Below are 26,307 nucleotides of genomic sequence, written 5' to 3'. Positions count from 1 at the left end.
TGTAGTTTTTGTCTTTACACATAAAGAATCTGAATTATCTTTCATCTATTCTTGACAATGAATCTACTCGACTTTATAATTTTCTCAACTTTGTGAAGCCTTCTGCCTATCTTTTCATTGTTAAACCATGAATTTATTAGAAAAGGCTAATCATATTTAATCATAAAAATGTTAACCATAAATGATTCAAGTTCATTTTTTATTGTTTTATGATAAAAGATCTACTATTTATGATTTTCTTTTTTTTTTAATAAAAAAAAAATGGACTCTGTTTTAAACCTAGACTAGTGTTTATATAGTGCATTGCGTCAGGTCAAAGCAAAGGCTAATTAAGCGAATTTCTCAACATATAAGTTGTGAGCCTATATATTTCCATCCATTCACGTCGCTAAATCACGATCTATAGTTCCCACAAGAAATCTTACACTGTAACTTCTTCTTCTCCTTACTCAACCCTTATGTTGTTTTTTTTTGTAACATTATCATAACATGAACTTAAAAACCCTAACCCTAACCCTAACTAACCTCAATGTGATTCGTCGTCTCTCTCTCTCATTGTAAATTACTTCTTCATATGTCAAGATGAGTCTTCTAATATTAATTTTGTCTCTCATGAAACTTGCGGTTACAATTATTGTTTGCAGATTTCGTAGTTAGACAATGGTTGGAAGAGCGGAAGCTAAACAGGCGTGTTCCAAAGGGTTGAGTGAGAGATTGAAGGAAGATAGGATAAGCGAATTACCAGATCCTTTGATATGTCACATTCTTTCTCATCTTTCTACCAAGGAAAGTGTTAAGACAAGTGTTTTGTCCACCAGATGGAGATGTCTCTGGCTTTGGCTTCCTAGTTTGGAACTAGATTTCAGAAAATTCCAGATCCCACGTTTAATAAGTACCTTTGTGAGTTTTTGTGACAGGTTTTTCGAATCCAATAGAGTTTTATGCATACACAAACTCAAGTTAACTATTGATGGAAGTGAATACGTTGTAGCTCGTGATACCTCTAATATCACGTCATGGATTCATGCTGCAGTTAAGCGTAAGATCCAACATCTAGATGCTTGTTATCATCTATATGTAAATCCTTTGGAGATGCCCCTAAGCCTTTATACCTGTGAGACACTGGTTTCATTGAAACTTGATTGCGTGCTCTTGGCTAATACCGAGTTTGTCTCCTTACCTTGTCTCAAGACTTTGTCCGTAAAAGATGTTAGGTATCCCAATAGTGCCACTTTTGAAAGACTTGTCTCATTCTGCCCTGTCTTGGAGGAGTTAGAGATTACCACATTTGTGATTAGTAATGCAACACTCTTTCGGGTGTTCTCTAGGTCATTAAAGAAGCTCAAAATAACGCAATCTTGTTGGTCAGGAGTTGTGATTGATGCTCCTCTACTAAGATTTTTGAGCATCAATGATGACTTATCAAAAAGCTCTGTTGTGATAAACAAATTGCATCCCGACGCCAAGTTAGATATTTCTACTTCCTATGGTTTGGAGTTTTTTCGTGGAGCAAGTTTTTCATCAAAGAGAAATAGCATCCGCAGTTTTCTCTCGCAGATTTCGAAGGTTAAAGATGTAACAATGTGTAGAGAGACCATCAAGGTATATATGTCATCAGTTCTGGCATTGGACATGTATATTTTTCTATCATTTAGGTTTCTGACCCACTTTAAATTTTTTCTTTCTTGGTTCCAGATCATCTTCCAATACTTAGAATTACAATCGTTGCCTCGGTTTGATTACATTTCCCGCCTGCATGCAACTTTCACTAACTCCAATTTCGAATGGTTACTAACCTTTCTTAAGAGCTGTCAGAACTTGAAATCCCTCGTCTTGGTAATGATTTACAAAACCCAATAAGTTTTATCATTTGTACATTTTTCACTATGCTGAATTCCTCTGTTCTTTCTTCAGGTATACTATGAGGAGAGGCGTCGAATCATTTTGTCATCTAGGCCTGAGTGTTTTCTATCGTCTATCGAGTTTATTGATATCGAATTCCTAAACCGAGGATATGTTTCACAGTTGAAAATAGTAAGGTACTTCCTAGAGAATACGCCCGTACTCAAGAAGCTCACTCTACGTTTCCCCAAGTATTCAATACAAGAAAAGTCTACTTTCAAGAACCTCCTCAGATGGACAAATCTCTCTAGCAAATATGACATCGACGTCCTTGATTCGTAGTAGAGTAGACTTTTTCTATAAAGACAAAGTGACTATAGCCCTCAACTGTAGTCTGATTTTTCAATGTGATTCCTATTTTAGTTTGAAAATGACAATAACGATTCCACAAAATTGGGTATTCTGATTTAGTTCAGTCCAAATTTGAAGTTGTTTTTGGTTCTTGCGTTGCAAATTTATTTTCATTGGACCATCAATCTTTTGGTTTCTTTATTGGTTATGATGAGACGAAACCAAATTGTTCCAATCTATATTATACGCTTTTTTTTATTTTAGACAATCTTGAGAATGTTTGATTGGTAAAGAGTACAATCTGGATAACGTATAATCTTAGAGGCTTTACCAAATGTGAAGTCATTGCCTTTTGATTGGTAAAGAGTACAGGTTTTATGATTTTATTTGTGTAGAGAGACAAAGTGAATATGAGTAGTAGTAGTAGTTTCATTGTTTCTTTTGGCTTTGGTTTATGTATGAGTTAGGACATCAAATTTTAAAACCAGGTTTATGTTTAGTATCTGTGTTTCAGGTTTGGTCCAATCGGACTTTTGATTGTTTCTTAGTTCAAACGGAGATTAAAAAAAACAGCACGGCGTTTGTAGTAAGAGAAAAAAACGGTACGGCGTTTGTGTCAAAGGTATACACGCATCCTCTTCCCAATGGGAGTAAGAGAGAGGAGCCATTATTAATTCACCGCGACACAGTGGTCTAAACCTAAAGGCACATACTTGACTTTGGAGGAAGATGAATAGGTCATTAAACTCAGAGTTTAAACCCTGACCTATTCGTTTGAGCATACACCTTCGGAAGACGAATAGGTGTGTTTCTTCTTCTTCTTCTTCTTCTTACGCCTTGAAAACCCTAAACCTAACAAGTAACAAACATGTAATTTTAGTTATTATCTATCGTATATATCTGTTTAGAGTACTCTCCCACTAATATTTCATGTGGTGCAAGTTGAAATTTACTAACATTTCTGAGCAATTTACTTTTTTTTTTTTTTGGTTAGATTTGATTAGCTTGAAGAAAGAGAAATGGTAGGTAGAAAGAAAAGGACCCAAAACTGTGACAAAGTGTCACATGAGGAAGATAGGATAAGTCAGTTACCGGAACCGTTGATATCTGAAATACTTTGTCATCTTTCTACAAAGGATGCTGTAAGAACAAGTGTTCTGTCTACAAAATGGAGATATCTTTGGAAATGGGTTCCTGGATTGGATGTGGAGTTCAACACATTCCCAAACAACGATTTGTTTGTGAGTTTCCTTGAAAGGTTTTTTGTTTCCTGCAAGGAGTCATGGATACGTAAACTCCGGTTAAATATCTGTGATCCTTATCGTAAGTGTGATCTCAACTCATGGATTGATTTTGTCACCACTACGCCTAGACTTCGACATCTTGCTGTTAGCTATTGTCCCACTAATGAGATACCCCTGAGCATATATAAGTGCAAGACATTGGTACACTTGGCACTTGTTCGGGTCGCCTTGGCTGATGCCGAGATTGCTGTTTCCTTTCCTTGTCTGAAGATCATGCATTTAGAAGACGTTGTATATCCCAATGAGACCATGTTGCAGAAGCTTATCTCAGGCTCTCCAGTTCTGGAAGATTTAATGATCAGCACATATATGTCTCGTAAGGCAAAGGTTTTACAAGTGCTCTCTCATACGCTAAAGAGAATGAACATCGATGAGTCTACTGAATTTGTGATTGATGCACCTTTACTCCAGAGTTTGAGGACTACGATTCACTTAACAAAGAACTTCAAGATCATCAATGTGGGCTTCCCTACGAAATTGGATATTGATGTCGTCTATGGCAATTTGACATACGGTAAAAGCTTGATTCACGACATCCTCACCGATATTTCAAGGGTTAGAGACCTAGTGATTACTAATGTCATTTTGAAGGTATACATCTCAACGTTTAAGCATATATAAGAATATTCTTTCATGAAAGTTTAACTCCCTAACATTCCATTTTACCAGGAAATCTTTTCAAACTCCAACTCAGGACCGGTGCTCCAGTTTCGTGACTTATCTAGTTTGAATGCTAAACTTTGTAAATCTGATCTTGAAATGTTACCAACAATTCTTGAGAGCTGCCCAAAACTTGAATCTTTCACATTGGTAACGATTCACGCATATTGTTTGTTGAAAATCTTTTATGTATCTCGCCACTCAATGTTTTTCTTATGTTTTTGCAGGAATTGGTCAAGGACCCATCCATGATAAAGAAAGAACCAAATGTGGTGTTTTCAGCAGTGCCTCAGTGTTTGGTATCATCGCTTAAGTTTGTAGAATTGAAACGGTTAACCCCAAGGTTAAGGTATGAAGGAGAAATGGAGCTAATAAGATACTTCCTGAAGAATTCAAAAGTCCTGAAGAAACTAAAGCTCAATGTTTACTACACGAAAAAGGCAAAGTGTGACTTCCTTACAGAAGTCGTTGCATTGACAAGATGCTCTAGCGCTTGTGAAGTCCTTGTTCTTTAAATTACTTAAAAAGATATTTCTTCACATTTCGTTTTAATTTTAATTTTAATTTTAGCAAAACATATTCTAAACCTAACAAGCCCGTCGCCTAAAGGCCTTAATTAACCATATAGCCAAAATTCGATAAACCAGTTTTGTAGGATTCTGAAAGAAATTAGGTATTTCCGGTTTAGTCTATTCGGACGTTTGGTTGTTTCTTGGTTATTGCGTTGCCAAATTACACGCACTATCCGACATGTTTTGCATTGAACCACTTAATCTTCCTGCTTATATCGGTTCAGACCGAGGAAAAAACGAATTGGTCTAATATAATTATGTGTATGCTTTATGCTTTAACACATCACAATGTTTTCATCAACCCTAACCTAGTTAAAGGTGCGATGGTGCCTTAGCTTAGACCATCTGCTACATGACTCTGGAGGAAGACTAATAGATTTGAGAAGCCATCTCATTCTCCATCTCTGTTCCTTGGTTTTTAGTAGTCTTCTTCTCTCTTGGTTATACTTATACTAGATTAGCTAGTTTGTCCATTCGAAATTGGTTGGTTGTTTCTGTAACTTTTAATTTTAATATTTTGTTAAATTTTGATGATGCAGATTATTATAATTGTGTGCTGAGAAACAAAATTATGGGTAGAAAGAGGAAAAACAAAATATGTGACAAAGTGTCACATGAGAAAGAAGATAGGATAAGCCAGTTACCGGAACCCTTGATATTAGAAATACTTTATCATCTTTCTACCAAGGATGTTGTAAGAACAAGTGCTTTGTCTACCAAATGGAGAAATCATTGGCGATCGGTTCCAGGATTGGACTTAGACCTCGACGCAGTCTCAGACTCGTATATGGATGACTTTGCGAGTTTTGGTGACAGGTTTTTTTATCCCCACAAAGTATCATGGATACACAAATTCCGGTTAAAAAATATCCATGTGCCTTATGGTGAGTTTAATCTCCCGATATGGATTGATGCTGTGACTAGTCGTAGGATTCAGTATCTTGATGTTGATTACTATGGGCATGATAACGTTCCCCTGAGCATATATACCTGCAAGACACTGGTACACTTGCGACTCTGTTGCGCTTCCTTGCCTAATGCCGTTGTTTCCCTACCTTGTCTGAAGATCTTGCATTTGGAATATGTTCGTTGGCGCAATGAGACCACATTGCATAAACTTATATCAGGCACTCCAGTCCTGGAGGATTTGATACTCATCCGATCTCCGAATAATTTCAATGCACATGTTTTACAATTGTCCTCTCATACGCTAAAGAGAATTGACATCGATATGGATGAGTCGCCTACTCAAGTTGTGATTGATGCACCTCAACTCCAGTGTCTTAGGACTAAGGTTTACGCAGCAAAGAGCTTTAAGATCATCAATTCGAAGTTTCCTTCCAAGCTAGATATTGATTTGCGATCAGCGCTCTTCTACCCCACTGAAAACGTGATTCACAATATCCTAGACGATATTTCGAGGGTCAGGGATCTAGTTATTAGTAGTAATACTTGGAAGGTATACATCTCAACGTTTGAGCATATTCATTCAAAAATATTTCTACACAAAATTTTCTCACCGTAACCATCTTTTTTTTTACTTGTCTTGTTACCAGGAATTCTTTTTTTGTTCACGTCAGTTTCTTAACCTATCCCGCTTGAATGTCAGATTTGATATATCTGATCTTGAAATGTTATCAACCATTCTTGAGAGCTGCACAAAACTAGAATCTCTCACATTGGTAATGAAGTAGCCTTAACCCTCCAATCTAAGCTTATAGTTTGTGAAAATATTTTAATTGTGTGTCTCTCTACTCAATCTTTTTTTATTCATTTATTTTTGTGTTCCTGACTTTGCAGGAAATAATTAAGGACCAATCCATGCGAAGTCACAAGGAGAAGAGAGAACCAAATGTGATGTTTTCAGCAGTGCCTGAGTGTTTGGAATCATCGCTCAAGTTTGTAGAATTGAAACGTTCAATCCCAAGCTATGAAGGAGAAATGGAGCTAATAAGATACTTCCTGAAGAATTCAAAAATTCTGGAGAAACTAAGGCTCAATGTTTACTACACCTATAAGGCAAAGTGTGCCTTCCTTACAGAAGTCGTTGCAATACCAAGATGCTCTAGCACATGTAAAGTCCTGGTTCTTTAATTACTAAAAGATAGTTCATCTTTAGGAGGGATATATTAAACTTTAAGTCTTTCTTATGTTACTTGGTTGTTGCTGCTTATGTAATGATCATTAATTACCAGATTATTATTCTCAAATTTGTTGGATATATCTACACAAGCAAATTTGAGATGGGTTCCAATGCAAATACATCAAATCGCGCTTTCAAGGTCTCTGTCAATGCAGTTTTCTATAGTAAGGTAAATTTTTGATATACTCACTCTAGATTTGTGAATTTGTAATTGCATCTTCTTGTCAAATGTAACAAACCTTTTAAATATATATATGTTCCCAAACCATCAAAGACATTTTCAAACTTTTATTACCGTAAACAAATTATGGTCTTTTTTGCTATGTCGACGAACAGATTATTGTCTTAGTTTCATGGTTTCTTCTTGCTTTGGTTTTAGAATGTGTTAGCAAATTGACCAGTTTTGCTGTTTCGACGAACACATTACTTTAGCTGAACATCATAATTTAAAACCAGTTTTGATTAATTAGTATGTGAACAAAAGTGGGTGTTTCCGGTTTTGGTCCAATCGTTCTTGGTTCAAACGGAGAGATAAAAACTGCAAGGCGTTTGTATTAAAAAATAAAAACGGCAAACCGTTTTTATCAGAGGTACACACACGATACACGAATCTTTCTTACCAAGAGCCTTTTTCTTACATAGGGATGGTCAAACGTCATCTAGAAACCCACCTATCTGCTGCTACACGACTCCTTAGGAAGACACATAGGTAATAAATCTCAAAACTTGTGCGTTCTTCTTCTCTTCTTCTTCTTCCTCCTAGTCATCTTCAGAAACCTTAAAAACCCTAAACCGAACAAGCCCTGGCTTGTGTTCTTCCCGATATCTGTTTTTGACTTGTCGCAATTTATCTGTGTGTGTGTCCGTATCTTTTCGATTGTTTATGTTTTTTTGAGAATTTTGATTAGTATGGCTTTTCATCTGGTTCACTATTTGAGAATTTTTTTTGACTAGGGTTTTTTTTATCATTTCATCTGTCTCTGAGCTCTCTACGCATCTAAATGGATTTTTTTTTTCCTTATATTTTGATGGTGCAGATCACTTGTGTTAAGAAAGAAAAAATGGTGAGTAGAAAGAAGGAAGAAGAAATATGTGACCAAGTCCCACATGAGGAAGAAGAAGAAGATTTGATAAGCAAGCTACCGGAATCTTTGATATCTGAAATACTTTATCATCTTCCTACAAGGGATGCTGTGAGAACAAGTGCTTTATCCACCAGATGGAGAAATCTTTGGCAATCAGTTCCTACACTAGACTTAAGCTACTACAGATTCGCACAGTTCCATGCCTTTGAGAGTTTTGTTAAAAGGTTTCTTTGGTCCAACGACACGGAGTCACAGATACGAAAACTCCGGTTACGTTTTGGTTATCATCAACGTTATGATATGTGTCATTGTGATGTCACCTCATGGATTGACGCTGTGACTACTCGTAGGATTCAGCATCTCGAGGTTCACGGTTTTCGCGATAGTTGGATGCATATACCCATACCCCAAAGTCTATATACATGCGAGAAGCTAGTACACTTACGACTCTACGAGGTCGCCTTGCGTTATGCTGAGTTTGTTTCCTTACCTTGCCTGAAGGTCATGCATTTACAAAATAATAAATATTACGATGAGACCACGTTGCAGAGACTTATCTCTGGCTGTCCAATTCTAGAAGATTTAACCATCATCACATATTCGGAGCTTAAGAAGCCAGATGTTTTACAAGTGCGCTCTCATACGCTAAAGAGAATCCACATATATCATGACTTCCCCCTAGTTGTGATTGATGCACCTCTACTACAGTGTTTGAGGACTTCCGTCTCCTCACCAAAGAACCTCGAGATCGTCAATTTGAGTTCCTCTGCAAGACTAGATATTGATTTCCCCTTTGACTGTGCGAGGTATAGTAGCAGCATGGTTCATGACATCCTCACCGATGTATCGAGTGTCAGGGAACTAGTTATTAGCAATGTTATTTGGAAGGTACACCACTCAACTCTTGAGCATATATATGATTGAATATTGTTCCAAGAAAGTGTCTCACCATAACATCTGTTACCAGGAAATCTTTGAATACTCGAAGTCGGGACCAGTGCTTCAGTTTTGTCACCTATCGCGCTTGAATGTTAAATTTTCTAAATCTGATCTTGAAATGTTGCCAACTCTTCTTGGGAGCTGCCCGAAGCTAGAATTTTTCGTATTGGTAATGAATAACTTTTAACCTTCTCATGTATTCATATTGTTTGTGAAAATATTTGGTGTATATATATTTAGTCAATATTGTTTCCTTCTGCTTTTGCAGGAATTGGTTACTGACAACCGATTCATGTGCCGTAACAAGAAGAACGTTGAACCAAATTTTTCAACAGTACCTCAATGTTTGGTATCATCGCTCAAGTATGTGGAATGGAAACGTCAGATCCCAGGGTATGAAGGAGAAGTGGAGCTAGTAAGATACTTGTTGAAGAATTCAAAAATCTTGGAGAAGTTAAAGCTCGACGTTTACTATACCGAAATGGCTAAGTGTGCCTTCCTTCAAGAACTCCTTACAATGCCAAGATGCTCTACCGTTTGTGAAGTTCATTGTTCAGTGATTCCTATAAAAAAATAAATAATGTTGAATATTTCGTTTAAAAGGTTTATCTTTTGCTCGAACATACTACTAATTAGGTCTTTAAGAAGTGCTTGAACAAGACCTACAGTTCCGGCAAGTGATTTAGTTACTTTCCGTAGTGTATGTTCTCCTTCTTCTCCCTATCTTTTTTTTTTGTTCTTTCTCTTTTTTTATAATTGTAAAATCATTTCCATAAGAATTTGAAAACATAACCCTGACTAGTCTAATGTGGTTTCATCTAGTCAAATGGATTTTGAAAATTCTCTTCAGTATAAGTTTTGACTAGGTTGCGAGCTATGTGTCCCTTTTAGTAACTTTGCATTTGCATCTAAATAGCTAGTCTTTTTGAAACTTTCATTTTCAACTTTGCCATATTAGATTGGGAAAACCATCTGTGTCCCCCCCATTAACTTTCATATAACATCACAACCACACATATTTTCAATCTCGATCTCAGTCCACCTAAAATGAAAGTTAAACTCCAGTTTCCATCCATTTTAAAAATTCGAAACCTCAGGCCCCATATCGCAACTTCAGTCCCCACATCGAAACCCGGCCCATAATACAAAATTCTTGGTTTATCATTGGTTTATGACATCAATCTGATACAAAACCAAAAGATACCGAATTGAAACCCCAATTCGAATATCCCCAAATCCAAAATAAGTTCCCACTAAGAAATCCCCAAATTGAGTTATTAAGAACCCTAATTTCAGTTTCTTATTTTAGCGATCTTGTGATTTTTGGGGTTATTGGGATAGTTAATCGGGTTAATCGAGTTAGTTTATGAGTACATCTGGTTTGTTTACTTTTTTATTTGGTTAATGATGAATTTGGAATAGTAAACCAATAATAAACCAAGAATTTTGTATTATGGGTTTCGATATGGAGACTGAAGTTGCTATATGGAACCTGAGGTTTCAAACTTTAAAAATGGGTGGAAACTAGAGTTTAACTTTCATTTTAGATTGATTGAGATAGAGATTAAAAATGTGTGTGTGTTTGTGATGCTATATGAAAGTGGGGGGGGGGGGGGGGGCACAGATTGTTTTCTCTATTATATTAAGTTTTTTACATAAAAAAAGGCAATGGTTGGTAGAGGGAAATCGAAATAGGCCTCTTCCAGAGGGTAGTTAAGCCAGTTACGGCCTACTCCTTTGATATGTTAGATTCTTTCTCATCTTCCAAAAAGGACAGTACTGTTAAGACAAAATCAAAATAAAACAGACAAAATCTAGTTAACTTATTACAATGGTGTGGATGATACGGTTTGTATTAAGCGTAAGATCCAACATCTAGATATCGTGTGTCCTCCCTGTCTTATGTAGGAGCTGCCACTAAGGCTTTAATACTAACTAGTATCCCTAAAGCTCTTTGAGGTACAGTATCTATCTAGACTTGTCTTTTTTCTTTTCTTTTTTTGGGTCACCACACTTGTCTTCTTTAATTGGTTTATTTTTGACTTAATGGCTTTAAACTATATTAAAATATTAATATTTTAAAGTTTGAGAAAAGCTGATGATATTTTAATGTTCTTTATAAATTTAATTTTTCCACATCAACACTAGAAAGAACCTTTATTCAACTTAGAAAATGTTGTGGGATTTTTTTTTTAATTTTGTAAGATATATTTTCTTACAATTTTATGGAAATAAAGTAATGTTTTACAAAACTCAAAATGTCCCATATCGGCGAAAAATAAACCAACCATTGAAATCGCGTCTTATAAATAGAACTACAAACTATGTTCTCGGAATTCATATTAAGCTCGATGAATCTAAAGTCGAATCATTTTAAATCAGCTATACAGCAGATTGTCGATTTAAGCGCTTGATTGCTTTAAGTGGCGAAGCTGATGAATCAATTCAACAATTAGTACATGGCCTAATTGTCTAATTATTTTTTAGGCGGTTACAAATCAGTCAAGCAATAAAAATATCTGATTTGGCTACCTTTGCAAAGGAGAAATCCAAGTCAGGTGTGTTCTTCTACTTCTTATACTATTGTTTCACTCTTAGGCCATGAATGATTGTGAGTTTTTAAATAGTTTTTAGATTATAGGTTTTGATTTTTTATTTTTAGTTTTTTAGTTTTTTTAGTTTTTTAGTTTTTTAGTTTTTTAGTTTTTTAGTTTTTTAGTTTTTTAGTTTTTTTAGTTTTTTAGTTTTTTAGTTTTTTAGTTTTTTAGTTTTTAGTTTTTAGTTTTTAGTTTTTAGTTTTTAGTTTTTAGTTTTTTAGTTTTTTAGTTTTTTAGTTTTTTAGTTTTTTAGTTTTTTAGTTTTTTAGTTTTTTAGTTTTTTACATAGATATATTTTTGGTTGTTTTTTTTTTTTTAATTCTAAGTCATCTTTCAGAAACCCTCGGCATGTGATTTTAATTCATCTTGATTATACTATATTAGTGAATTTATCTCTTAGTTTGATGCAATCTAGTATGTCTCTACAACATTTAATTGACTCGAACTTAGTTGTGGTTGTTTATGTGATTGTAGTTAGGTGCAGTAAGAGAAATGATGGGTAGAAAGAAGAGAGCCAAAACATGTGACACTTTGTCACATGTGAAAGAAGATAGGATAAGCCAGCTACCTGAACATTTGATATCTGAAATACTTTTTCATCTTCCTACCAAGGAGGCCGTAAGCACCAGTGTCTTGTCTTCGAAATGGAGAAACACTTGGCGATCCGTTCCCGCACTGGACTTATACTCCGCCAAATTCTCGAATTTTGATGCTTTTCTCAGTTTTGTTGAAAGGTTTTTGGACTCAAACAGGGAGGAGTCCACTGCTCACTCTTCGGGGCAGCTACGCAAATTCTGGTCAAATTTTCATGATTTAGATGGTAGGTTTAAGGATTTCCCAACCCGATGGGTTGATGCTTTGACTAGGCGTAGGATTCAGCAAATCGATCTTACTTTTTTCATCTTTTATCCGGCTCATAAGGTACCAGCCCTTAACATATATACATGCAAGACACTGGTACACTTACGTCTCCGTGGAGCCAAACTAGCTAATGCCGAGTCTGTTTCCTTGCCTTGTCTAAAGATCATCTATTTAGAATATGTTAAATACCCCAATGAGTCCACTTTGGAGAAACTTATCTCAGAGTCCCCAGTTCTTGAAGATTTAACGCTCGTAAGCCTCTCAACCGCTAATGCAACTGGTGTACAAGTGTGCTCTAAGACGCTGAAGAGAATCCGCATTCATAAGTTCCAAGTAGTGATTGATGCTCCTTTACTTGAGTGCATAAGGACTGAGATTGAGTCAGGAAAAGACTTTGAGATCATCAATGTGGGTTCCTTTGCCAAACTAGATATTGATGTTGCCTTAGGCAATGCGACATACAATATTAGCATTGTTCCTGACATCCTCACCGACATATGCAGATGGGTTAGGGATCTAGTTCTTAGTAGTAATGTTTTCTGGAAGGTACACATTCTCAATGCTTAAGCATATTTTAGTTTCCTTTTGTAAATAGGAAAGTTTCTCACCAAGAATTAACATTCTTCTTTTCTTGTTTACTTATGTTACCAGGATATTTTGCTATACTCCAACTCTGGACCGGTGCTTCACTTTCGTGATCTATCCCGGCTTGATGCTAAATTTTCTAAATCTGATCTTGAAATGTTACCAACAATTCTTGAGAGCTGCCCAAGACTAGAATATTTCAGATTGGTACGTAGTGAATTACTTTAACCATTTTATTTTTACGTATATTGTTTGTGATTTTTTTTTTATGTATATATATCTCTCTCTCTCTTCTGTTTTTTTGTAGGAATTGGTCAAGGACAAATCCAAGCGTCGTGAGAGGAAGAAAGATCCAAAGGTGATGTTTGCAACTGTGCCTCAGTGCTTGGAAACGTCACTCAAGTTTGTGGAACTGAAACGTTTGATTCCGGGGTATGAAGGAGAAATAAAGCTGGTAAGGTACTTGCTGAAGAATTCAAAAATCCTGGAGAAACTTAGGCTTGATGTTTACTATACACAAAAGAAAAAGTGTGACTTCCTCAAAGAACTCGTTTCATCGCCAAGATGCTCTACCGCTTGTGAAGTCCTTGTTCTTTAGGTACGTACTAAAACTACAAGCAAATATTTTGTAATTTAAGAACAATCAAAGAACTAAGGTTTGATTATTTTATGGTCGTTAAGTTAGCTGATTCTATGAGGCTATGAGCCACACGCATATATTGTATAGTTTAAGTCTTTCTTATGTTACTTGGTGGTTGTTGCTCTATTTCAAATTTGATGGATACTTGCACAATTGACTAAAGCACTGATTTAAGAACTGTCATTTTGCAGGGAAGATATCAAAGGTCACAGGAAATGAGCATACATCAAGTCGCTTTCAAGGTTTCTTCGTCAATGCAGTTTTCTGTAATGAACTTGTAAATTTATCTTCATCATTTTTTCATAAAAACTTCTTAAGCCATTAGATATGTCTGAGTCTTGCAAATGACAATAATTATGATTCTCCTGGATTTCGTTTTTAATTTGTTTTTGGTCATCTGGATATTTATATATATATATATGAATAAACATTGTGAGATTACAATTTGACTTGAGAAAAGTTGATTCCATGAACAAAATTAAAAAAGGAGTAAAATCTACTTGTACACCTCTAGCCTAACCACTAAGCCATTTCTTATTATGTGATTCCCATAAGCTTCATCTGGTGGTCTTGCATAATGCATTCCTTGCTTTGTCTGAGGATCATGCAATCTAGATTATGTTAGATGTCCCAATGAGGCCACTTTTCAAAGACTTGTCTCATCCAATCCTGTCTTGAATGATTTTGGAAGGACATGTTCATTCTCATGTAAAAGGCTTTCGAGTGTTCATCATAAGAGAATGGGTTTTAGTACCCTTTCTATCCTCAGGAGTGCCATGATGATCATGAGGGAAATACCAGAAATGAAGCTAGTACTTCCTAGAAAATTCGGATATCCTCAAGCCACTTACTCTGCCTTTGGATTCTCATGAAATTTTCAGATTCAAGACTTTGTCAAGAAAGTCCTCAAAATCCCAAGACACTATAGCAAATGTAAAGTTGTCTTCCTTTGATTGGTATAAGAGTAGAGGGAACATTGTAAGGTCTTGTGATTTTGTGTAAAGACAATGAGGAAATCTCAGCTGTCCTTAGTAGCAACGGTATTAGACTTTAGTTTCATTATTATCACTTGGTTTTGTAATATTATTAATTTATTTGTTTGGTGATTTTTACAAACGAAAAAAAAATACAAAACAATCATAACTCAACAAAATCTAAACTCAAGTTATTGATAACAAATCATGATCGGTGAGATTTTAACAAGAAAAATCAAATCTTGACACATGATGATAATAAAGGAAAAAAAAATTACAGTGAAAAATGAAATAGTTAACCATGGAATTGTTGTTTTTTTAGTCATGTCAATTTTATTAACTCAGATTTAGTGGGCCTGGTTGGATCGTTGCGTTGGGCTTTCTTATTGTATTAACCAATTACACTCATTAACCATGAACATTACGAACACAGTCTTGACTCTTGAGAGTGGAGACAATCCAGTGCTGAGTGCAGAGAACTCCGGCAATTCCAGCAACTGATTCTTTTCACGCCGGCAAAATCACGATTTTACAGTTCCGGCGAGTGATTCCTTTCCCTTCGAGCAACACATTGTTAGGTTCGTCGTCTTACTTTACCCTTTTTCGGATATGTTGTAAAATCATCATCTTCGAAAGGACTTTGTAAAAACCCTTGCCTGGCTTAGTCTCACTGTGGTTTTTGGATATATGTCTAAGATTACTTATCTAGGGTTTTATATCTTTGACTGGGTTTCTCTGTAAGATGTTTTTGTAAGTCCTACGCATCCAAAAACCGTATCTTTTTACAACTTTCATGTTCAATTTTTGCTATGCAGGTTAGGTTGAAAGATGTTGAATCAGATTCTCTGTTCCAATTGGTTGGAAGATAGGATAAGCCAGTTACCAGATCCTTTGATATGTCAGATTCTTTCTCATCTTCCCACAAAGAAAGCTGTGAGGACAAGCGTTTTATCCACCAGATGGAAGAGTCTCTGGCTTTGGCTTCCTAGTTTGGAATTGGCATCGTCGAAGTTCCCTAATCCCAATGCCTTTATGAGTTTTGGTGACAGCTTTTTCCATTCCAGTAGAGTTTCAAGCATTCACAAGCTCAACTTAACTTTGAACTTTGGAAATGTCAATACTCACTTCGCATCTTGGATTGATGCTGCAGTTAAGCGTAACGTCCAGCATCTACATGTTCGTTATGCTTGTGAGATGCCCTTAAGTCTTTATACCTCTGAGACACTGGTATCCTTAAAACTTTATTGGGTGGTCTTGCCTAGTGCCGAGTTTGTTTCTTTGCCTTGTCTGAAGGTCCTGCATTTAGAATATATTAGCTATTCCAATGATACCACTTTCGAGAAACTTGTCTCATCCTCCCCTGTCCTGGAAGAGTTAGAGTTTGGACTTGTTAGTTCTGTTGAAAATGTCTTTCGGGTGCTCTCTAGGTCATTGAAGAAGCTCACTATAAGTATACGCATCTCTGTGGGTGTTTCTGAGAGAGGAATTTTGATTGATGCCCCTCGACTAGACTTTCTTGGCATCTGTGATAACTTATCAGAAAGCTTTATAATAATGAATATGGGTTCCAATGTCAAGTTAGATCTTGATCTCAGCCCTGCTATATTATTTGAAGTATTAGATGTTTTATCCAGGAGAAATAGTTTGCACAGTTTTCTCCCCCAGATTTCAAAGATCAGGGATATGTTCATACATCTAGGCACTTCCCAGGTATCTATGTCAATTCCCGTATACGACATGTGCATAATCTATCATGAATGTTTCTGACCCACATCAGTTTTTCTTCTTGTTCTAGCTCCTCTGTGAATACTCGAAACTAGAACCACTGCCTCAGTTTGGTTACATGTCCCGCCTGCAAGTAGAGCTCTATTATTCCCATTCGAAATGGTTACCAACCTTACTGGAAAGCTGCCCTAACTTGAAATCTCTCATCTTGGTAAGGATCTGCCAAAACCAATATGTTTTACATTTTTTCGAAGATTCTGTATATTGTCTCTGTGTTTTAATCTCCTCTTCTGTCCTCAGCTATGCTACAACGCAGTTCATGAGGAAATGCCATTTGAGGAGACGAATCAAGTCGGTTTTTCGACTGTGCCTCAGTGTTTGCTATCGTCTCTCGAATTTGTTGATTTCAAAGTGAAAGTATCGGGACTTGCTGCAGAGATGAAACTAGTAAGGTACTTTCTAGAAAATTCGCCAATCCTCAAGAAGCTCACTCTTCCTTTGCGTTATGATAACATTCAGATTCAAGATGACTTGGTCAAGAAATTCCTCAAAATTCCAAGACGCTCTACCGAATGCGAAGTCGTCTTCCTTTGATTGGCGAAGAGTAGAGAGAACATTGTAAAGTTTCGTGATAATGTAAAAACGAAGTGAATATGCATTCTAGTTTCATGGTTGGTATGGCTTAGGTCCATCTAGGCGTAGGCTTTCATATGTTTCTCTTATCATTTGTGTTTAAGTAGTGAAAAAGCTTGGAGATCTCAGTTGTTCTTATTTTGGTGACTTTGTGTAAAGAGTTGGATATGCGTAACAGTTTCATTGTTATTTGGTTTGGTGATATTATGATAGCGTAATTAGTTTGCTCATTCGTTTCTGAATTCTTCATGGATATTTATATCTGTTCAGATGTTATGAGCTTTTGATAATGAATATGAATTACTAGCCACACAAAACATTGAAAGCTCATTTTCTCAAGCAAGTGTTGGTGGTTGTGTGTCAAGTCATTGGCTTCTAAGTAGTAAAAGTTAGAGAGAACATGTGAAGCTTGTCTCTGATTTATAAGTTTGATGTAGGAAACTCTTGCCACACAAGAAATCGAGTTGTTGTTATGGAACTATTTCTCCTTCTTACGGTTTTACCTTAATCTGCAACTCTGTTTTGCACCTTTGTACTCTAATACGCTCTGTTTCTTGCTTTGGTTTTTTTTTTAATTATTATTCGGTATTTCCGGTTTGGTCCAGTCAGAACAGAGAGATAAAAACGGCAAGGCGTTTGTAGTAAGAGATAACCAACGGTAAGGCGTTTGTAAACTAAGGATCACGAATCCTCTTCCTCTTCCCAAGGCTAGGTTTTGTTTTTCTGAAAACTTTCGTAAGACATGGTTGATAGAGAGAAATTTAAACAAGCTTGTTCCAAGGGGTTGAGTGAGAGATTGAAGGAAGATAGGATAAGCCAATTACCTGATCCTTTGATTTGTCACATTCTTTCTCATCTTCCGACAAAAGAAGCTGTTACGACAAGCGTTTTGTCCACCAGATGGAGGAGTCTTTGGCTTTGTGTTCCAAAGTTGAAATTAGATTCCAAAGAAATCGGAGATTTCAATTCCTTTGTGAGTCTTGGCGACCGGTTTTTCGATTCCGATAGGGTTTCATGCATAGACAAACTCAAGTTAACTATTGATAAAAATGGTGAAGGTGTTAATGATACGTCTTATATCACTACATGGATTGATGCTGCAGCTAAGCGTAAGGTCCAACATCTACGTGTTAACTTTCTTGTAAGGTTTTCTTATGAGATGCCCGTAAGCCTTTATGTGTTTAAGACACTGGTCTCTGTCAAGCTCTTTCATGTAACGTTGAATGATGTCGAGTTTGTTTCCTTCCCTTGTCTGAAGACTATGCATTTAGATTGTGTTTGCCTTTCCAAGATTTGCAAGGATGCTGCTTTTGAGAGACTTGTCTCTTGCTGTCCTGTCTTGGAAGACTTAGAAATTGTCCGATGTACGAATGCTCCTCAACCCCTTCGGGTGCAGTCTCGTTCACTGAAGATGCTCAATATCGTACGAGGTTATTCTAGTCAGATTGATTTTTTTCATGGAGTTGTCATTGATGCTCCTCTGTTATGCTGTTTGAGTATCCATGATGCGAAATCAAAAAGCTTCATAGTTAACAATCTTGAGTACAATGCCAAGTTAGAAGTTTGTGTCACCTTTGGTTTAGAGGTTGCTGACCAAGCCAGCGGCATTTCATTGGGGAGAAGTCTCATCAGTACTTTTCTGTCAGGGATCTCGAAGGTCGGCGATTTGACGATACATGAGAAGACTTTCAAGGTATATATATGTATTGGACATACACATTTAGTATAATGAAAAGTTTCTAACTTACTATAGTCTCTCTCTCTGGTCTTAGATCATTTATAACTATTTAAAGTCAGAATCGCTGCCTCGGTTTGGTTATATGTCACGCCTATGCGTCTCTCTCTATCCATCATATATGAAAGGGTTGCCAGCATTTCTTGAGAGCTGCCCGAATCTGAAATCCCTAGTCTTGGAGGTGAATTTGCTAAACCCTATGATCATTTTCTTACCTCTATGTACCTTTCTGCCATATTATTTGATTGTATTTTCTCCTCTCGTTTTTGTTTAAAAGCTACATTGTGGTTATTGTTCCTACGGGGAGGAGCTACATTTGGAGGAGATGCCCAAGTGTTTGCAATCATCGTCTCTCGAGTTTGTTGATTTCAAATTCCCATTTTGGGGAGATGTTGAAGACATGAAGTTAGTAAAGTGCTTCTTAGAGAATTGTGTTATTCTCAAGCAACTCACACTACATTTGCATTCTTATCCAACAAAAGATGAAATCTTGAAGAAACTCTTGGAAGTCCCAGCCAAATGTGAGGTTGTCATTGTTGAAGAGTAGAGGGGAACAAACATGTGAGAGGTTTGTATTTGACAGATCAATCGGTTGATGTAGTCGTAGTTATGAGTAAAAAGGAATGAAACTATTTAGGTACTTTGCAACATATCTCAACTTGATTGTTCTTAGAATCTTTGCACACAAAAAAAAAAGAGTGTTCTTAGAATCAAGTGAATATACATTATAGTTTCATGGCTGGTTTGGCTGTGGTTGATGTATGTCTCAGTTGTTCTTAAAATCGACTGGTTTATATTTTGGTGATTTTGTGTGAAGACAATGTTTGGATATGCATAACAGTTTCATTATAACTTGATTTAGTTTATATTATGACATCGTAATAATTTTGTTTATTCGTTCCTATAATTTAAGATTGATCTTTATATCTGTTCAGGTGTTAGAAAACTCTTAGCAAAGTCAAATCGAGTCACTAGCTTTTGCCACACAAAATGCAGGTTTAGGCCTTCTTGATTTGATTTGGTTTGGTAAAATTAGAAGCTCATTTTTGTCCTAGCAAATTTTCATTGTGTGTCAAGTCATTTTCATCGGATTAGTAAAAATTAGAGAGAACATGTAAAGCTTGTCATCGGAAGATCTTGCCGCAGAAGAACTTTCAGATCGTCAATTTGGGTTCCTCTGCCAGACTAGATGCTTCAAGCGATGCGACATGCAGTAGCAGCATGATTCATGACATTCTTACCGCCATACCAATGGTCAGGGAGCTAGTTATTAGTAATGGTATTTGGAAGGTATACATCTCTTTGAGCATATATATATGAGTTTCTTCTGCAGAAGCTTATCACCATAACATTTCTCTTAACTTGTTTACTTCTGTTTCCAGGGAATATTTCAGATCTTGAAATTGGGACCACTGCTTCAGTTTCGTGACCTATCCCGCTTGAATGTTCAATTTTCTAAATCTGATCTTGAAATGTTGCCAACCCTTCTTGACAGCTGCACAAAACTAGAATCTTTAGTGATGGTAATAGATAACTTATAATCATCTGATTTAATAAGCCTCTGATTCATGCATATTGTTTGTGAAAATCTTTTGTGTATATTCTCTACTCAATTTGTTTTCTTCTGTTTGTGCAGAAATTGGATAAGGAACCATACATGCGTGGTAACAAGAAAGAACCAAAGGTGGTGTTTTCTTCAACAGTGCCTCAGTGTTTGCTATCATCGCTTAAGTTTGTGGAATGGAAACGTTCGTTCGTAGGGTATGAAGGAGAATTGGAGCTAGTAAGATATTTCTTGAAGAACTCAAAAGTATTGGAGAAATTTAGGCTTGATACTTACTATGCCAACAAGGCTAAGTGTGCCTTCCTTCAAGAAATCCTTACGATGCCAAGATGCTCTAGCGTTTGTGAACTCCATTGTTCTTTAATTGCTAAAAATAGATATGGTTAATCATTGAAATCAAAGTAGGTTGATCTGTTTGGTGGTTAAAGTAGTTGGTTTTAGGAGGGATGTATTAGGCTTTGAGCCATAATCAAATATTGCAGTTTTAAGTCTTTCTTATGTTACTTGGTTGTTGCTGCTCATGTAATAGTCACCGGTTACCAACTTTATTTCAAATTTGATTCTCCACAAGTTGTTCGAGCACTAATTAGATTTTTTTTTTTTTTTTTTTAATGTTTATGTTCTCTTTGCTAGCTGTTTGGCTTGTTAATGAATTGTCAAATTTCAGGAATGATGTTCAAACTTTGATTTCTAATCCCAAGATATATCAAAGGTCAGGGTAATAATCATACATGAAGTCGCTTTCAAGGTTTCTAGGTCAGTGCAGTTCTCTATACGATAAGTCACAGTAATAAACCTAGTTAGGTAATTTTTCGGCAATCGTCAAGAGACTCACTTTGTCTCAAGTAAATGAAAATGTTTGAGAGTCTAGCAAAAGTACAAACCATGGACTGACTATAACAAAATTATATGATTTACCAATAAAAATCAACATAATATCTCTTTCAGTATTTAATTATATTCTTATAGCAAAACGGATCGACACATCACCAGAAAAACCTAATACATCAGCCGTCTTCTTCACCCTCTCCTCAGTGCAGTAAAAATCAGTATTGTAATTTCAAACCCTAAGGATTCGTCTCTCTCTCTCTCTCTCTCTCTTGCTCGCACCGAGGTACAATTCGTCTCTCTTGTTCTTCAAGCATTCCACAATTTTCGTTCCTTCAACCTCTCTTCGTTAGTCCTGTTGTTTGTTTATACCACGCCATATATAAGGTCATTTATTCGATAGAGGATACTGTATCTCCATCGTTTTATGTCACCATGTGAATTGAACCAACCCATCAATTGGTTCATTCTCCTAATCCATATATAGTAATATCATCAATCATTGAAAATAGAATTTGTTTGTAGTATACTATGATTCAATCTATCGACTCGTCTTCAATTTTCCTATGCAGGGTTCTATGTCATTTTTTTTTTTTTTTTTTGTGCAGATTAGTAGTTTCAACAGAAGAGTTAAACACATGGTTGATAGAGGGAAAACAAAACAGGCTCGTAGTTTGAAGGAAGACAGAGTAAGCAAATTACCTGATCATTTGATATGTCACATACTTTCTCCTCTTCCCATAAAGGAGATTATTAAGACAAGCCTTTTATCCACCAGATGGAGAAGTCTCTGGCTTTCGGTTCCTTATCTGGATCTGAATTCCCAAAATTTCCCGCATGATTTTAATGCCTTTGTGAGTTTTGGTGACATGTTTTCTAGTTCCGGTCAGATTTCAAAGGTCAAGAAAATGTTCATAAATCCAGTCACTTTCAACGTAAGTGGTTCACATTGTATGCTTTTTTCTCTAATGAAAATGCCTCTTAATTAGCCAAAATCCTTTTGTCTGGTACTTTCAGGTCATGCATCACTATTCCAAAGTAGAACCGCTGCCTCAATTTGATCACATGTCTCACCTCGAACTTGTGCTCTGTGTATCCGATTTAAAATGGTTGACAACTTTTCTTGACCACTTCCCGAATCTGAAATCCTTCGTATTGGTGATGATTTGCTATAAAAACCCTATATATGCTTTTTTCATACCTCTAACAAGATTCCGCAACATCATTTTAATATTGTGTGTTTTATATATATATATCCTCTCTCTTATTCCCCATCAGGTAGTGGAAGACTACTTTAAGAATACTCGTCTCGACGACTTGACTGATGATATCAGTTATTTTTCACCAGCTGTGCCTCGATGTTTCTTGTCGACGTTGGAGTGTGTTGATATCAAAAACAGTATAATCATGTCATCTGCTTCAGAATTCTTATTTCTGAATGTAGCATTTTACTTTAGGGCGAGCTCGACAACTCTCAAGAAACTAATTCTACGTTTCCATTCAGAAGACGGTGCTAATTTTAGAATGGCCGTCGTCAATAAGTTCATGGACATCCCAAGACGCTACGTCGATTGTGAAGTCCTCTTATTGTCTGAAGTTTGATTGATAAATACTAGAAATAACATGCCGATTAACTCTTTTGATTGGTTTTAGTCAGGGGATTTTTTTTTGGGGAGCAGAATAGATATTAAACTATCTGAACAAAATTGGGGATTTCATTATTGTTATTTCTTGGTTCTTGCCTTGCCATATGCATTGACACTATCCTAAATATTTTGCGTTGGACTGGACCATTTATTTTGGGGCTTTATTGGTTCAGACCGGACAAAGCCATTTATCCCAACCTCAACGATGTTAATTTGCACTTGCAATTGTGTCAGAGGAGTCGAAAAGACATTATTCAAGCGCTATTGTTTCACAGTGGTCTAAGGAAAGGGCATTTGGATGATCGATGGTACCTTCATTAATAAGGTTTATTCATATGGTACATGACCATGGAGGGTTTTGATCTGCCGTACGTGTTTCTCCCTGGTGAGAAATATGAACATTTCTGGTTAAGGACATTTACATTTTGCATCATGAAAGTTTCTGCCTTGGTTTGGTTTTATCCCGACTGCGTGTTTACTCTCTCCTTGTATCTTATTTGAATAGATTAAGAAAAGAAAAAATTTAGCTTGTGAGAGAAGAAGAGAGTTGTTATTTAAGAACATGCATAGAGTATACTAATTAGAACCTCTATCTCCACTTATATTTTTTTAATTAGCTTCTTTTTATATTAAAATATTCATATTTTAAATTTAATATAATCTTAAGCTGCTTGAGTATCCATGATGAAAAATCAAAAAGCTTCATAGTTAATAATCTTGAGTACAATGCCAAGTTAGAAGTTTATGTCACCTTTGGTTTGAAGTTTGTTGATGAAGCAAGCGTTTCATCGAGGAAGAGTCTCATCTGTAGTTTTCTGTCAGGGATCTCGAAGGTCGAGGATTTGACAATACATGAGCAGACTTTCAGGGTATATATATATTGGACATACATATGTAATATAATGAAAAGTTTCTAACCAACTATAATCTCTCTGTCTCTCTGCTTTCAGATTATTTATAACTACTCCAAATCGGGATTGCTGTCTCAATTTGGTTATATGTCACGCCTGTGCGTTTCTCTCTATTCACAATATATGAAAGGGTTGACTGATAAATCGTTTGCATAGTATTTTCATTATTACTTGAAGCTCGTCTGCTTCCAAAGTCCTATAATGCTAAAAACAAGGGAGCATCTCATTTTAACTGAATACTAAATAAAATACCAAGGAATAAAACCATTTGGTACTTTGCTGGACATCTCAGTTGGTTTTTATTTTTGGTGACTTTTGTGTGATTTGGTGATTATGGTACATTTCAAAAAATAAGCCCAATAAGGCCCAAATAAACTGGAAACACACTATCTTGGCATCTTCTTCTTCACAACTCTCAGCCTCGTACGAAGTGCAACAAGAGATTTCACCAAATCAGTCTCAAATTTCAAAACCTTACGGATTCATAATCTCTATCGCACTTAGGTTTGTCTCTTGTTCAACAAGTATTTCCACCATACTCATTCTATATATGTTAATCCGTTTTTTTTTTTTTTTTTTGTTAATTTGTCTCTCTGCGTCTGAAGATCACTATCCTAGGGTTTTTGATTTGTTTCACTAGGTTTCCTGATAGAAATGTTGATTGTAACCTTTGCTTACCGTAACTCCCACGCCTTCGAATAGTTAAATTTTGTGTAACTTTCGTCTTCACTTTTGCTTTGCAGGTTAAAAGTAAAAAAAGACATTAATGGTTGGTCGAGGAAAAGCAAAACAGGGTCGTTCCATAGGCTCAAAGCGTAGATTGAAGGTAGATCGAATAAACCAATTACCGGATCCTTTGATATGTCAGATTCTTTCTCATCTTCCGACAAAAGAAGCTGTTTCGACAAGTGTTTTGTCCGCTAGATGGAGGAGTCTCTGGCTTTGGCTTCCTCGTTTGGAACTGAATTCCAGAAAAATCCGAAGTTTAAGTGCCTTATTGGGTTTTGGCGACAGGTTTTTCGATTCCAATAGGGTCTCATACATGCACGAACTCAAGTTAAGTATGTCTGACATTAGATTCATAGACAGTGAAGATTATGATTCCTCTTGTTTTACATCATGGATTGATGCAGCTGTCAAGCGTAAGGTTCAGCATCTATGTGTTCGTTTTCCTCCTAACAGTGTTCTTGATGTGATGCCACTAAGCCTTTATATCTGTGAGGCTTTGGTTTCCTTAAAACTTCATCTGGTGGTTTTGCCTATTGCCGACTTTGTTTCCTTACCTTGCCTGAAGGTTTTGCACTTGGATACTGTTTGCTATCCTAATGAGGCCACTTTTGAGAGACTTGTCTCATCCTCCCCTGTCTTGGAAGAGTTAGAGATTAAGGGAAGTGTTAGTTGTAAGGTAGAAGACTTTCGGGTGTTCTCTACGTCATTGAAGAGGCTAACTATATGTTTACGCTTCTCTCTGCTTCATTCTGAATCAAAAATTTTGATTGATGTTCCTCGACTAAGGTTTTTGAGCATTGATGAAAACTTGTCAGAAAGCTTTGTAATAGCCAATATGGATCCCAATGTTAAGGTAGATCTTTATCTCAGCTCTGGTTTTGTTTCTGAGGCAGCATATGATACATCGAAGACTAGAAGATTGCACAACTTTCTCCCCCAGATTTCAATGGTCAGGGATATGCTCATACATCTAGGCACTTTACAGGTACCTATGTTAATTCTGGCATTGGACATATGTACATTTTCCATCATGAGAGTTTCTGACACACATTATTTTTCTATCTTGTTCAAGCTCCTCTATGTTTACTCAAAACTAGAACCACTGCCTCAGTTTGGTTACATGTCCCGCCTGCACGTAGCTCTTTATCATTCCCATTCGAGATGGTTACCGACCTTTCTTGAGAGCTTCCCAAACTTGAAGGCTCTCACCTTGGTGATGATCTTCTAAACCCAATAAGCTTTTTAATCTCTATGAAAATTCCATGTATCTATCTTATCATTCTGTTTAATCCTCTCTCCTGTCCTCAGGTATTCTATGATGATTATGAGGACATGCGCTCCGAGGAGATGAGCCATTTTAGTTTTTCACATGTGCCTCAATGTTTGCTATCGTCTCTCGAGTCTGTTGATTTCAAAGTGCGAATCTGGGGACTTGGTGTACAAATGGAGCTAGTAAGGTACTTTCTAGAGAATTCGGCTATCCTCGAGAAACTCACTCTACCACCTTTCCATTATGATGCAATTCAGATTGAAGATGACTTTGTTAAGAAAGTCCTCAAAATCAAAAGACGGTCTACCAAATGTAAAGTCATCTTTATTTGATTGGTAAAAGAAAGTGTCGTAGAAAGATTACTGAGGTTTTGTGATTATAAGAAGACAAAGTGAACATGATTGTTTTGGCTTCGATTCTTCTAACTTCTTCTTTGGCTACTTGGTTTTCGAATTTTAATGAAAGCTCGTGGATCTTATATCAGTTCAAATTTAAATTAAACATGTAAACCACACTAGTCAAGAAACAGAGGTAAATGACCAAATGACTCTAGCCAACAAAGATCCTGCTGCAGTCTACAGACTCTACACAATCACGTCCCAACGCACAACTGTTTTGCCTGATAAAACGATAAATAGATTTCTAGTGCGTAAATTGCTAAGAGGTATAGATTGGTTGTTTGTACTTTGTAGGATGCACCAAGTGGTGTAAAT

At 36.4% G+C, this 26,307-nt stretch overlaps 8 protein-coding genes and 1 long non-coding RNA gene across 11 annotated transcripts; all 9 read left to right on the top strand.

Annotated features, from left to right (window-relative positions):
• Positions 1-660: 660 nt before the first annotated feature.
• Positions 661-2,184, top strand: LOC17875874 (putative FBD-associated F-box protein At5g53635). Its single transcript, XM_006281452.1, has 3 exons — positions 661-1,602; positions 1,696-1,836; positions 1,915-2,184. Exons 1-3 carry the CDS (start codon positions 661-663, stop codon positions 2,182-2,184), a joined length of 1,353 nt encoding a protein of 450 aa, XP_006281514.1.
• Positions 2,185-2,855: 671 nt separating this feature from the next.
• On the top strand, positions 2,856-4,732 carry LOC17877302 (F-box/FBD/LRR-repeat protein At1g51370). The gene is made up of 4 exons (XM_023789025.1): positions 2,856-2,996; positions 3,188-4,088; positions 4,167-4,307; positions 4,385-4,732. The coding sequence occupies exons 2-4, from the start codon at positions 3,213-3,215 to the stop codon at positions 4,670-4,672; spliced, it is 1,305 nt and encodes a 434-aa protein (XP_023644793.1). The 5' UTR covers positions 2,856-2,996; positions 3,188-3,212; the 3' UTR covers positions 4,673-4,732.
• A 362-nt stretch (positions 4,733-5,094) lies between these two features.
• On the top strand, positions 5,095-6,847 carry LOC111828750 (F-box/FBD/LRR-repeat protein At1g51370-like). Its single transcript, XM_023777457.1, has 4 exons — positions 5,095-5,150; positions 5,269-6,188; positions 6,286-6,411; positions 6,530-6,847. The coding sequence occupies exons 2-4, from the start codon at positions 5,301-5,303 to the stop codon at positions 6,821-6,823; spliced, it is 1,308 nt and encodes a 435-aa protein (XP_023633225.1). The 5' UTR covers positions 5,095-5,150; positions 5,269-5,300; the 3' UTR covers positions 6,824-6,847.
• A 669-nt stretch (positions 6,848-7,516) lies between these two features.
• LOC17877172 (F-box/FBD/LRR-repeat protein At1g51370) lies at positions 7,517-9,509 on the top strand. 3 transcript variants are annotated; one of them, XM_006279724.2, is made up of 4 exons: positions 7,517-7,581; positions 7,910-8,845; positions 8,925-9,065; positions 9,165-9,509. In XM_006279724.2, exons 2-4 carry the CDS (start codon positions 7,934-7,936, stop codon positions 9,471-9,473), a joined length of 1,362 nt encoding a protein of 453 aa, XP_006279786.2. In that variant the 5' UTR covers positions 7,517-7,581; positions 7,910-7,933; the 3' UTR covers positions 9,474-9,509. The 3 variants fall into 3 exon arrangements, with proteins under 3 accessions (XP_006279786.2, XP_023643682.1, XP_023643674.1); XM_023787914.1 differs by lacking the exon at positions 7,517-7,581 and adding an exon at positions 7,637-7,727; XM_023787906.1 differs by lacking the exon at positions 7,517-7,581 and having other exon boundaries at positions 7,645-8,845.
• A 1,758-nt stretch (positions 9,510-11,267) lies between these two features.
• Positions 11,268-13,975, top strand: LOC17874800 (F-box/FBD/LRR-repeat protein At1g51370). The gene is made up of 5 exons (XM_006280402.2): positions 11,268-11,454; positions 11,968-12,900; positions 13,006-13,146; positions 13,247-13,537; positions 13,771-13,975. The coding sequence occupies exons 2-4, from the start codon at positions 11,986-11,988 to the stop codon at positions 13,535-13,537; spliced, it is 1,347 nt and encodes a 448-aa protein (XP_006280464.2). The 5' UTR covers positions 11,268-11,454; positions 11,968-11,985; the 3' UTR covers positions 13,771-13,975.
• Positions 13,976-15,008: 1,033 nt separating this feature from the next.
• On the top strand, positions 15,009-17,141 carry LOC17874876 (putative FBD-associated F-box protein At5g53635). The gene is made up of 4 exons (XM_006280419.2): positions 15,009-15,131; positions 15,369-16,263; positions 16,349-16,489; positions 16,579-17,141. Exons 2-4 carry the CDS (start codon positions 15,382-15,384, stop codon positions 16,870-16,872), a joined length of 1,317 nt encoding a protein of 438 aa, XP_006280481.1. The 5' UTR covers positions 15,009-15,131; positions 15,369-15,381; the 3' UTR covers positions 16,873-17,141.
• A 484-nt stretch (positions 17,142-17,625) lies between these two features.
• LOC17875877 (putative FBD-associated F-box protein At5g53635) lies at positions 17,626-20,729 on the top strand. The gene is made up of 7 exons (XM_023777629.1): positions 17,626-18,604; positions 18,684-18,827; positions 18,924-19,189; positions 19,378-19,405; positions 19,793-19,936; positions 20,029-20,169; positions 20,283-20,729. Exons 1-7 carry the CDS (start codon positions 17,654-17,656, stop codon positions 20,595-20,597), a joined length of 1,989 nt encoding a protein of 662 aa, XP_023633397.1. The 5' UTR covers positions 17,626-17,653; the 3' UTR covers positions 20,598-20,729.
• A 987-nt stretch (positions 20,730-21,716) lies between these two features.
• On the top strand, positions 21,717-22,391 carry LOC17876844. Its single transcript, XR_002832645.1, has 3 exons — positions 21,717-21,973; positions 22,056-22,196; positions 22,317-22,391. It is a non-coding gene; the product is annotated as an uncharacterized LOC17876844 (long non-coding RNA).
• Positions 22,392-24,009: 1,618 nt separating this feature from the next.
• On the top strand, positions 24,010-26,072 carry LOC17876138 (putative FBD-associated F-box protein At5g53635). The gene is made up of 4 exons (XM_006280372.2): positions 24,010-24,099; positions 24,339-25,309; positions 25,397-25,537; positions 25,633-26,072. The coding sequence occupies exons 2-4, from the start codon at positions 24,362-24,364 to the stop codon at positions 25,924-25,926; spliced, it is 1,383 nt and encodes a 460-aa protein (XP_006280434.1). The 5' UTR covers positions 24,010-24,099; positions 24,339-24,361; the 3' UTR covers positions 25,927-26,072.
• The last annotated feature ends 235 nt before the right edge of the window (positions 26,073-26,307 follow it).

This window comes from Capsella rubella, unplaced genomic scaffold (genome assembly GCF_000375325.1).
Source record: "Capsella rubella cultivar Monte Gargano unplaced genomic scaffold, Caprub1_0 scaffold_8, whole genome shotgun sequence".
Taxonomy (NCBI): Eukaryota; Viridiplantae; Streptophyta; class Magnoliopsida; order Brassicales; family Brassicaceae; genus Capsella; species Capsella rubella.
The sequence above is the reverse complement of the archived record's forward strand: the minus strand, read 5'-3'. Positions and strand labels throughout refer to the sequence as shown.